General features: G+C 35.8%; 1 protein-coding gene across 1 annotated transcript; it reads right to left on the bottom strand.

Annotated features, from left to right (window-relative positions):
- Positions 1–3,450: 3,450 nt before the first annotated feature.
- Positions 3,451–11,692, bottom strand: LOC107766713 (vesicle-associated protein 1-2). Its single transcript, XM_016585550.2, has 8 exons — positions 11,345–11,692; positions 11,138–11,208; positions 10,779–10,860; positions 9,796–9,911; positions 9,538–9,702; positions 9,390–9,431; positions 5,564–5,641; positions 3,451–4,037 (listed from the first exon to the last, which is right to left on the bottom strand). The coding sequence occupies exons 1-8, from the start codon at positions 11,400–11,402 to the stop codon at positions 3,927–3,929; spliced, it is 723 nt and encodes a 240-aa protein (XP_016441036.1). The 5' UTR covers positions 11,403–11,692; the 3' UTR covers positions 3,451–3,926.
- Positions 11,693–12,807: the final 1,115 nt, after the last annotated feature.

Below are 12,807 nucleotides of genomic sequence, written 5' to 3'. Positions count from 1 at the left end.
CGGTGAAGTAGTGACGAGGCTAGGACCGAACTACCAAATAAACATGTGCAGTTATATAATATGCAGCGGAAAATAAAACAGGAATAAACAAGTAAAGATAGGAGGGGGTACATGTTGTGGGGGAATATCAATACCAACAGTAAATTAAGAGAAAAGCATAAGCACAATTTAGAATTTACAACAAAACAAGAAAGAACTCGTAACCAATCTATAAACACTTCGTATTATCAATTGTTGCGGCGCGCAATCCGATTTCAAAACATAATAACTCTGTTGCGGCATGCAACCCGTTCCATATCATTTATCACTGTTGCGGCATGCAACCCGATCCAATTATATTATTGTTGTGGTGTGAACCCGATCCAAATATAATATTGTTGCGGCATGAAACCCGATCCAAATATAATATTGTTGCGGCGTGCAACCCGGTCCACATATACAGTTCAACACCAATCACAACAAGAGACCCGGCAAGGGATCAATAAAGAAACAACACTATCCCAGCAACGGAATCGATGGTATAAGTAATTACGTCCCGTCAAGGGAAAATCAACTATAACCAAACTTGTTCCAATGCCTAACTACCTCAACTAACACCAATACTCGATCATAAGTAATTTTTACGAGGATAATCATAATCCTTGTTCAACTCAGAGAATCAACAACTTAGGCATTCGTAGTATTTATTCAAATCACAACAATTTCAATCTAAGACTCACGGTCATGCTTGACACCAACGTATAGATACTCGTCACCATGCCTATACGTCGTACTCAACAAGTAACATGTAGCAAATAGGACTCAACTCCTAATCCCTCAAGCTAATGTTAGACCAAACACTTACCTCGATACCACGAACATAATTCAAGCCTCTACTATCGCTTTACCTCTTGATTCCACCACCAATACACTCATATCTAGCCATAAATTACTTAATTTCATCAATAAATGTTAAATGAATCAATTCTAATGCATGAAAATGAGTTTTCTAAAATTTACCCAAAAAGTCAAAAATCGCCCCTGGGCCCACATGGTCAAAACCCGAGGTTCGAACCAAAACCCGATTACCCATTTCCCCACGAACCCAAATATATAATTTGTTTTGAAATCGGACCTCAAATCGAGGTCCAAATCCCCAATTTTTTAAAAACCTAGGTTCTACCCAAAACACCCAATTTCCCCCATGAAAATCATTGATTTTGAGTTGAAATCATGTGAAAAGATGTTAATGATTGAAGGAAACGAGTTATAATTGACTTACAGTCGATTTGGAAGAAGAGTTTTCTTTGAAAAATCGCCCAAAAGTGTTTTTGTTTTGAAAGAGAGTGAAAAATGAAAGATTTTCGGCTAAGTTATAAAATTGCAGGTTGGAGATGTCACATTTGCAACCAGGGTTCGCAATTGCGAACCCAGACTTCTGCTAAGTTCGCATTTGCGAAGAAGTTCTCGCATTTGCGAGTTGGGAATTGCGAACAACTTGTCGCATTTGCGACGACTGGCTAAAGCAGGGGGATCGCATTTGCGATAGAATCCTCGCAATTGCGATGTAGGCTGGACTGGGCTACATTTCGCAATTGCGACATGGTCCTCGCATTTGCGAAATCGCATTTGCGAGCCAGGCTTCGCATGCAGGCCTGCACTGAAACAGCTGAAAACCTGCAATTCTCCAAGTCCAAAATCTACCATGTGGCCTATCCAAAACTCACCCAAGCCCTCGGGGCTCCAAACCAAATATGCACACCAACCTAAAAACATCATACGGACTCGCTCATGCATTCAAATCACTAAAATAACATCAACAACTATGAATTTAGCATCAAAATCATGAAATTTCTTAAGAACTTCAAATTTTCCAATTTTTCTCAAAAACAATCCGATTCACGTCGTTTCAAGTCTGTTTCTTACCAAATTTCATAGACTTATCTTAAATCACATATAAGACCTGTACCGGGCGCCGGAACCAAAATACGGGCCCGATACCATCAAATTTTAAACACCTTTCATTTCCAAAACTCATAAACAATTCCAGAAAATAATTTTCTTTCAAAATTCATTTCTCGGGCTTGGGACCTCGGAATTCGATTCCGGGCATACGCTCAAGTCTCATATTTTCCTACGGACCTTCCGGGACCGTCAAATCACGGATCCGGGTCTGTTTACCCAAAATATTGACCGAAGTCAACTAAAATCCATTTTAAATGCAAAATTCATCATTTTTCACAGATTTTCACAAAATGGCTTTCCGGCTACGCGCCGGACTATGCACGCAAATCGAGGTGATGTCGAAAGAGATTTTTAAGGCCTCGGAACGCAGAATTCATTTTAAAACAAGTGATAACTTTTTGGGTCATCACATGTGCCTATAAATATGGTGAGCAACAAAAACTCGGTTCAAAAGATGAAGCACCAGATTTTTTGAATATGAAAGCTGTTATAGCCTTCCCCTCGTATAAAGGGCATCTCGGTGCACTAAGTTCCCGCTATGAAAGGGGTCCGGGGAAGGACCGGACCACAATGGTCTATTGTACGCAGCCTAAGCTCCCTCATGTGAAGTTCATAATTCATGGCCTGAATAGTGTGTTTTAGTATAAAGTCGTTAAGCCAATTGCTAGGTGGAAACTTGTCTACTGGAAAAAACCACCTCATGGACTTGTGAAAATAAATAGTGATGGTAGTTTCTTGGCAAATAGCAGAAGCAGAGGAATTGGGGGCATAATCAGCGATGAGAGGGGAGACCTGATCATGGCTTTTTCAGCACCTACTGTTTGCAGTAAGCAATAAAGAAACGGAAGCTCTTTCTGCAACATTTAGAGTTGAATGGCGTGCGCAACAAAGCATTTCAAATGTCTTGTCGGTGTTAGATTCTCTCATCATCAATAATATGTTGATAGGAATCACTAGGGAGAATTTCGAACTGAAGCATATGATAGATGACATTAATCAGCTTTTGATTCAGATGAATGGTCAGACAATGCATTGCTATAGAGAAGCTAACCAAGTGGCTGCTGCCTTGGCTAAACAGGCTTCAACAAACAATGAGTCCACACTCCTATTTCAACATCAACATCTACCTAGAATGGCAAAGGGACCTTACCATCTAGATAGCTACCAGTTCCCTAGCATTAGACTAAGATATGACAAGCTAACTTTTTTGTAAGTTAATTGTATAGAGGAAGCTTTAGATGTGGGATCTCATACAAATGTGCAATTTTAAAGTTGTTTTGTAGCCTTTTTGAGGATCCAATTGTATCGAAGGAGGCCAGGCCAAGCCCTCATCCATTGTATGATCCTTTTCCTTAATATATCCTTACCCAAGGCACTTATGGGTGTTGATTAAGAAAAATATACTAATACAACATTAACGATACACACTGCACTTCCGTATTAAATTCGACAGATGTGAAAATTACTGCACGCCTAACACTGGTATTATTACTACAAAAACCAAAATTTCGGCTAAACGTCAAACTAGTAGCACGAACTTTAGTACTGAGATTATATGTAATATGGTCAATCAAACAACCCCAGAAAATACAGAAAAAGGCGCAAACAAGATAAAATCTAAAAACGAAAATAAGGTCTCCAAGGGTAACCAAGGAAAACAGTTGAAGTACTCCAAGTAAATCCCCCATGCCATTAGGATCACTCAACTACAATCACTCATCAGTATTTCCAACACTTTGTTGCAGCCATAACTTAGGAAGTACACTTTGATCAACAAACTAATGTTGTCTTCTCAAATTGCCAAAAGGAGGATGTCGATATAGTAGGCCAGATGATGATAGCTCTTGAAGCTTTAGGCCATTACAAAGCCAATGAAAGTGACTTGTACAAGAGTCAAGTCAACCAGACAACTCATTGACTTTAGATTCTGAAGTTTTTCAAACAGTTGGAGCATTGAGAATATATCAAGGTTGTGTAAATGATTATGTCTTTTTTAGAAGATAGCCCAGAATGATGCCCAGTAATCCAATAATGAGAACATATATAGTTGGGATCCCACCGCGACTACTGTTACGTTCACGTCTCAAGAGCGCCTGCATATGAAAAAGTTCATGAAGTTCAAGAATAAAATTCAGAAGACCGGATTTTAGCTTCTTGCCGTGCCACAGTAGGCGAAGTCCCCTCTTTTATGTGTCATTAATTTCAACACAAATTGAGACTTTTTTGCATGCATCCATTGTGGATGCATTTAATAAATTCCCCTTCATCAAAAAATGTAAATTGAATCTTTAACTCAAACTAGAAAACCAAACCAGCCTGACCCTTCTTTTTGAAATACTACAGATAATAAGTAGCTAATTGAGCATTCATGAAAAGTAAGCAAGTGTTGATTAACCAATTCATCAGAAAACTAATATAAATAGGTTAGGCTTGTCGGGCTGATGAGTTCATTTTACTCATGCAAACAGCAATGCAGTACATTACTAATCTTTTTTTTTTCATGCTACCAAAGCATATCAGGCTAACCAAAACCTTTCACTCTCATCTGTATTAAGAAAAATATACTAATACAGCATTAACGATACACACTGCACTTCCGTATTAAATATATAGTCAAGGCATCTAAAAAGTTATAAAAAGTACATAGTTTGAAATTAATTATTTTGGCTATAATTTTTTATATAGCTCTAAATTACGTGCTCTAAAAATATATTTTTTACAAATTTTACCTGAAAAGTAAAAATACACAGTTGAAATAAATAGTCATTGAATCAAAAGAAGAAATAAAAAGAGTGTATAATGCAAGTAATTCGTTTTATTTGTTGCAATTGTACACTCTTTTTATTTCTTCTTTCGATGCAATGACTATTTATTTCAACTGTGTATTTTTACTTTTACAGGTAAAATCTGTAAAAATATATATATTTTTAGAGTACCATAATTTAGAGCTATATAAAAAATTATAGCAAAAAAAATTAGCCTAAATAATGTAGTTCTATCCAAGTTTTATAATAAATTGTATTCGAAAAATATTATCTAAAAAAGTAACATACTTAAAAAGGTAAAATATATTTTATTTTTAAAAAAATGCCACATATACAGAAAAATCCACATGGCAAGCGAATGCACTCACACTCTTTGCCACATCAGTGTCCAGGGGGTAATGGCTCTCAAAAGGCCAAGTTGAGGGGGGTAATTAAGACCACGAATAGTTTAAGGCTGTAACTAATAATCCGCGTCAAGTTTAGGGGGGTTTTAAAGTATTTTGCCTACTTAATATTTTGAGAAGATGTGTGTCTCATACTTACCAATCTCTCATGCAAACCAACTAGAAGAAATCTCGATAGAAAATATTTTGATTGGAAAATTATCCATTTTTCTCTTAAACGTAGTTTATGTCCTTTTCTTTTTTATCATATTATGTATATTGAGTTTTAACACTTTTCTCCAATACAATCCAAGTCTCTAGCTTCAGAAAGTATTAAAAGATCATGTGAAATTGTCAATAGTAAGCAGTAGTGAGAAGCACACAATTTTCGAAGAAAGGGAGAAAGCAAGTCGTAAAATATATTTACACATTTCCATCTAAAAAACAATATTTGTACATTAGAGCCCTTACCAATTCTTGCTGAAGCTTGTTATTTTGCTGTATAACAGAAATTTTCTCTTCTGTCAGCTTTGAAATTAGTGCCTTTGTCTGCAAACAAGATAAAGAACCCTCAACCTTCATTCTTAATAACTAACCCACATAAATGGAAGAATGGAGAATTAAACCTATCAAAGGTTTGGCTAAATTGGTAAACTGTAAACACTGAGACCAGCTTTATTACGAAGCAAGTATTCAATAAGATAAGCAGCGTGAAAATACTGAAGAAGAAAATACTAGTACATCCTGAAGGGACAAACGATCATCAGTTGATGAAGAAAAGAAACTAACTATAGGTATAGCATCAAAGGTTCAATGAAGTCAACCAAATCAAGTTTAGAGCAGAACAATCACCAAAATACACTTGTATAAGCCTAAACGGTGACTAGATTCCGAAAAGAAAAAGATCAACAAATAGTTTAAGATAAACACAAGTACAGTTTATTATACGAAAAGCAGCACAGGACGATTCCACTCAAGAACTTCTAACACTCGAATATTGACAGCTTCTCCAAGTAATATCTCATGCTTTAAGCATCTAAACTCATTGATTGTGGTCTAAGTTAAAAACAAACCGCATAGGATACAGAGCACCAGACCTATATCCTAAAGGATGAGAGAATAGTAAATATCCAACTGCATCAGAAAGTAAGGCATATCTCCCATTGTATCGATCATGAGAAAAAATGGCAAAAATGGAAAAATCACCAGAAAACAAAAGGTTATAGAGAGCGGGAAATACATTTGAAATGGAATCGAAAATTATCTACAACCTGGTGAAAAAATTTGTTACTCTCAACAGAGATATACTTCTGCTGGACTTTGTACAAAAATGAAAAATGGAGACACTATGCTATGTTGATTTGAATCACGCAGGTGACAGAAGCGAATAAACAATGCCACATTAATATACTACTCTAAGCACAGGAATTGTTCAATGCAACATGAATGAGAATATCATGTCCTAATTCTTCTGCAAAGAAAGGATCCAACGGCATTCTTTTAATAAGAACGATTAAATACGGATTGCAGTATAACTATTGCATAACATGCCATCTTACAAAAGTTTGAAATACAAGGGCTTCACAAAATTTTCAACATAAAAGACTCCATTTCGCAATTGTCTTGGTAGATTTGTCGGAAGAATGAGTTAATTAGGGACACATGTTCCCTGCTATCTGTTTTATGAGCAGCAGATAGAACAACCTCACATCCAGCATCGTCAAAATATAAAGAGATGGGAGGAATAGTTTCCTGTCAGCTTTCCTCGTCCATATACATTTCTTCGAACATCTCTCTCCGCTTTTTTTCTTTTTTGATACATCAACAACTATGTCTCAATCCCAAACTAGTTGGCTTCAGCTATATGAATTCTCTAGATCATTCAGCTCCATTTTAGCACCTTTCAAAGTAGTTTATTTAAAAAGAAAAAATGAACTACATAGTTAGTACCCATACTGTCCCAATTTAAGTGTCTTCTTTTGTCCGGAAACATTATTAAGACAAAAGGATGAAGAAAAAATGAACCAGTACTGTAACAGGAAAAAGTCATGGGAAAGATCGAAGTTGGGTATGAAATCACAAGGAACTATGCACAAGATTACTAACAATATCGAAACATCTAAGATCAACAAGCTTCACCAGGAAACTTTTTCACTGACTTGGTAGAATGAACCAAGGCGGAATAAAGAATAGTATGAAGAAGCTATGAGCCTACAATAATTCCACCAAGGACAATCTTCATTAATAGAAGGTTCATTAATCAACTACTCCTATTAGAAGACTGTCTCTATGAGAATCAAAAAAGGTACTGTTATTGACTCTTTTTTTAAAAAGCAATTATAACAGCTAATCCTCCCCAAATGGTTTAGCATCTTTCCGCCAACTACAGTACTTTCATGGTTCCACCTCATTTTAGTGTCACCACAATATGCAAGATTTCAACTAAACGTATTAACCATAACCGAACAGGATTTAAGTAAATGACTAAATGTCACTTTATATACCAGATTTGGAGTGAACATATTAAACATTACCAAATGGGATTTCAATGGCTGAAATGTTTGGAAGGAAAATCTGTTATGCTGGTTAATAACAAAATCAGTATTTTTGGAAATTATGGCCTGTACAATGTATTGACATGAAGCATGGTCAAAAGAAAACCGAAATCAAAATCATAATCTTCCATGAAAAACGGCAGAGCATATATGTAGTCAGATTTTCCCATTAGCATTCTGGCTAAACAATCAGAAAACCTGGTGGGGCTAATAGAAACTTGCAACAACAGACAAAACTAATAGCCTCAAATATAAAACAGAATCTGCTCCACAGTAACTAAGGGTGTTCATCTTTCGTTTGGAGTCAATCTTTACCCAAAATAAATAATAACTATATTGGTTTCTTGGTTTTCTTTTGTCACGTGAAAGACAAATTCAATCTATTGGAGTAAAAGATAAAGTTCCAATAAGTCTACACATGTTTAGCAGGAATTGAACAAATGATCTAATGAAACATCCTAAGGAACTTTATCTATGATAACTAATAATTAATACGCTTTCATTGATCTAACAACAACTTGCACTCATATATACAACAACACCAACCCAGTGTAATCCCCACAAGTTGGGTCTGGGGAGGGTAGGATGTACGCAGCCTTACCCCTACCCGGGACGGGCAGAGAGACTCATATATTCAAAATTAATACTCCCACCTTTGCAATTTATGTGAACCTATTTCCTTTTGAGTCGGTTCCAAATATAATGAACCCGTTCCTAATAAGGAAAGGCTTTAATTTTAGATCTAATATTACTCTTAGTGAGAAGCTTTCTTAGCCGCACAAATGATATGGCATGTTTAACACAACAAGTTTCAAAAGTCTTATAGCCACATAAATGTTATCGCATGCCTAAGACCACAAATTTCAAAAGTCTTCATTTCTTTCAAACATTGTGCCCAGTAGTCAACTAGGTTCACATTTAAAAGAATAAACATAGGACTCCTACAATATTCAATATAGAATACAGAAGTTAAACTGAAACTTAAACAATGTTGTGCTTTGTTTTTTTTTGCAATTGCCGATAAAACACAATCTCAAAATCGAAAACAAAAAGCCATGGATGCTAGTTATGCCTAAAAAGCATGAGTACTAGAATCATGAACAGTATCTCCTATTCATCAAACTTTTTATGCTATTTGACCCTCAATCCCAGAGCAAACCGAATAATGTCGGGTTTTCTCAATCTAATACCATGCAGTACCAAACTAGGAACATACGTATTGGTTTATTAAATCAATTGAGTTGGTTCTTCGGGTTTTTTCATCGGACAACTTGTGGTGGCAAGCATGCCATGACATTTTTGCGGCTATAAAAGCATATTATTAGGTGTAAAATGAAAAACTTAAAGTTAATTGTTTCCAAATAAAGAAAGATGTCATTCTTTTTGACATACTAATAAGGAAATAGTACCATATAAAAAGGAACAGAGGTAATAGTCGTTGTCCGAGTGTCAATTTTACAAAAGAAACCCAACAGTTATACTTGGGGATATGCCATGTCTATTTTCTAATCATATTGGAGCTTTAACTTTCAATATGTCAATTTAAATTTTGTCACAGTACTAAACCAACGACACTGTTAAGCACTGCAGGAACAGTAGTAAAAAGGAAAACTTAGAAAGACAATCAAATGACATTCTGTGGTTTCTGATACTAGAATGTTGTCATTCGTATTGAATTATACAGCTAGCACTGATAGTCTGATACTAACGCTGGCCAACAAATAATTAAAAGTGAAGATTACCTCCGACGAGCTGTCTTGCTGCTCATTATATGCCCTTGAAATCTGTAGCCAAAGTATCCAGGCATTTTAAATTCCAATCGAGTTCTGCTTTCCAAAAGGACACATTTCTATTTTTAATGACATTAAGACACGACATCTAAAAACTTACATTATTAAACTCGGATGTATTTACAGCTCCATTTTCAGACACTGAGGCCCTAGGAGAGGAACCTTCCTCGGACCCCTCCTGCACAGGCGATGGTGGTTGTTGAGGTGGAACGTAAACGACTCTCAACTTACAATCCTCCACATGACTCCCCTCCTCCTTATTGAACTAAAACCAAAAAGTGCATATAAACCATGCTAGTTCTCATGAATATGGCAAAAAAGGCTGCAAGTTATTCATATCAGCAACTTCAAGTGTTACCATCTCAGGAGTAATGTCCTTTGCAGTAGCGCCAGGGCTTGCAACAACACTTTGAAGCAGGAACTTATCCTTGCATTGCATGTCTGCTGGAGCCTCCTTCTGTGCTTGCATTGTAACTGAACCATAAATGGTAAACAAAAAAAAATTACTCTTTCTATTATTTGAAAGTAAGTTTTAATAGTTAAATTCACTTGTATGTTCCTTCTTCCGTTTTCGTTCCAGTTCATGTGACCCTATTTCCTTTTTAATATGTTCAAAAACAATGACGCCTTTCTTAATCTTGAAAACATTTTAACTTACACTTCCCACTTTATCCTTAATGATAAGATTTTATAGTTACATAAATGTTATAGCAGCATATTTAGACTACAAACTTCAAAAGTCTTATAGCCACACAAATGTTATGACATGTTTAATACTATAAGTCTCAAAAGCCTTCTTTTCTTTCGTAAATTTAGAACCCGTTTGGACATAAGAAAATTTTCCCCTTTTTTTGAAAATTTTTCACTTTTTTTCGAAATCAGCGTTTGTTCATAAAATTTTCATTTTTCACTTGAAGATGCATTTTGGAATTTTCGAAAATTTGAAAAACTCCAAAAATCTGTTTTTCAAAATATTCACTTAGATCACTCACAAAACTTCAAAAACAACCCAAAATTATATTCATGTCCAAACACAACTAGAATTTTCAAATACCATTTTCACTTGAAAAAAAAATTCACTTTTTTTGGAATTTGACAATTCTTATGTCCAAACGCCTAGTACCCCGTTAGCTAGGTTCACATAAATAAAAACAGAGGGAATATATATAAGTAATAGTAGAGGAAAATATTAATATAATTGTTAAAACGTAGTTTGATAGAGAAAACATCCCATCAAATTTAAAAGTTTGAATAGTTTAATGCATTTAAATTCGCTAACTTGTATATAAATGAAATGGTGTCAAACATTTTGAAATGTCCCAAAAAAGCATAGTGAGAGACCTGTGACATCGCTGGCAGAGTGAGGCATGACAACTCCAGTGTTGGGCCTTACACAATATTTCTTTGGATTCGTCGTCTTCACCTATAAAGGGAAAAATTACAACCTTCAATCGTTCATTAAGAGTTTAAGCTCTGTGTATTGGCGGTGTAAATAATTTTTACACTATCAGGTTACCTAAAAGGAAATTGCAAATAACTCTATTTGATATAAGCATTGATTGATAATCTAGAATAAATGCTAAGTCACATGCCATAACAGGTTAAGTTAAACTAATATTTTACACTTCCAGTCATATAACTTAAATTCTTTCAAAAAACAATAAAAGTGCTAGCTACACTTTCAAAATTAGCAAAGTTACCTTGAAAGCGACATAGTTATCGGACTTGTTTGTCAACTGTATGGAGCATGAGATCTGCTTCTTCAATTCAACTATCGAAAAGAGCACAAAACACACATAAAAGATAAATTAAATTAAAAAGAGAGAAAGCGTAACACGGATCTGACAAGTGAAAAAAATGGAAATGTTTCTAGAAGTTTCTAATTTGAACAAAGTAGAGAAGTTTACAGGGAAACTGAAGCTCAAGAGGCTCGATTTGAAGTAGCTCTCCGCCGCCGTTACTCATTCCGACGCGATTTGCTAATCGGCCGGAGAAGCGATTTTCCGGTGGCGGAAGTTGAACTTAGAAATGATTTTCACGGCGAGGATCTCGAATATTAAGGGAAATTAGATTAGATATTGGGTGGGTGGGGGGTCGAAATTTTGGGAATGAGTTAGAGAGAGAGAGGTGGAGTGTGGGTGCCAATAAGCAAAACGACGGTGAGAGTGTCGTTTGTCTAGGTTTGATGCTAGTACGCTTTACAGAGTCACGAACCAAAATGTGGTTCTTTTGGACTCAAACCACGAAAATGTGTAGAAAAAAAAAGTTAGTGACCAAAATATATATAATGCCTCTCTAAAGGGTGTTGTTGTTCAGTTAAGGTATAGCGCCCTTTAAAATATGGGTGTTTATCGGGCGGACTGGGACGGGCTGAACGGGAAAAACCCCAGCCCATTCGGTTAGCGGGCAGGCTATTAGCGAGCTCTTAGTGGGCTGTATTTTTTCGGGTTTTTGTGGGCCCATACGGGTTAGGGCTCAAACGGGCTACGGCGGGCCGGGCTCCAGTTTTTTTCTTTATTTTTTAATTTAAATTTTATTTTTCTTATTCAATGTTATTGATAGTTAAGTATTTGCAAACTTTTAAGGGTTAGAATTAAACTTTGAAGTTTAAAGTTTAAAGTTTTAAATTTGAAATTTGTATTTTAAAATTATAAAATTAAAATTAGAAAGTAGGTGGCTACAAAAAATTATTTAATAAGAGTATAAGACCAATAGCCAATGTAAGGAACAAACTCCGAAGGCTTTCATTTATATTTTTAATACTTCAAATTAATTTGCAAGTTCTTTTTTGATTTTTTTATTTTTGAACTTGCAAATTAAAGCTTAAAAGTTTACAATAATTATAAAAAATAAGAAATAGTACATCACATCTTTTGCATCATTTTTGTAAGTTCTTCCATGTCAACATGAGGTTCTTGGTTTCCGGCATTGGTTGAATCGGAACCATAAACCATTATATCTCCAATTTCTTGGTCCTCCTCTTCGTCTACCTCGTCACGCCCTTGATTTCGTCGTTCTGATCTTATCCAATTTCTGAAGCACACTAAAATTTCCAAAGCGCTGCTGCCCAATGAATGACGGGTATCTCCTACCTGTTGCCTTGCTTGGCTAAATGCGCTCTCTGATGCGACTGTTGAAATCGGCACATTTAGCACGTCTCGAGCCATGGCTGAAAGAACGAGAAATTGATTTGAGTTGCTCCTCCACCAACCCAGCGGTAGAAAATCCTTTGTGAGGGGCTCTGGTGACTTTTGCAAGTAGAATTGTAGTTCATCAATATTCCTGCTACTGGTTTATTGATGCTCTCCTAGTGTAGACCAAATCTGATAATCTTGAACACAATCATCATCATCCATAGTTATTCCAGATA

This window comes from Nicotiana tabacum, chromosome 1 (assembly GCF_000715075.1).
Source record: "Nicotiana tabacum cultivar K326 chromosome 1, ASM71507v2, whole genome shotgun sequence".
Taxonomy (NCBI): Eukaryota; Viridiplantae; Streptophyta; class Magnoliopsida; order Solanales; family Solanaceae; genus Nicotiana; species Nicotiana tabacum.
This window is presented reverse-complemented; position numbering and strand designations above follow the sequence as displayed.

Coding starts and splice junctions, on each gene's coding strand:
- LOC107766713 (XM_016585550.2), bottom strand. CDS start 11,402: ATGAGTAACGGCGGCGGAGAGCTACTTCAAATCGAGCCTCTTGAGCTT. Junction 5,642..9,389: donor AGCAAGACAGCTCGTCGGAG/GTAATCTTCACT, acceptor TCTTGTTTGCAG/ACAAAGGCACTAATTTCAAA. Junction 4,038..5,563: donor ACAAGCTTCAGCAAGAATTG/GTAAGGGCTCTA, acceptor TTTCATATGCAG/GCGCTCTTGAGACGTGAACG.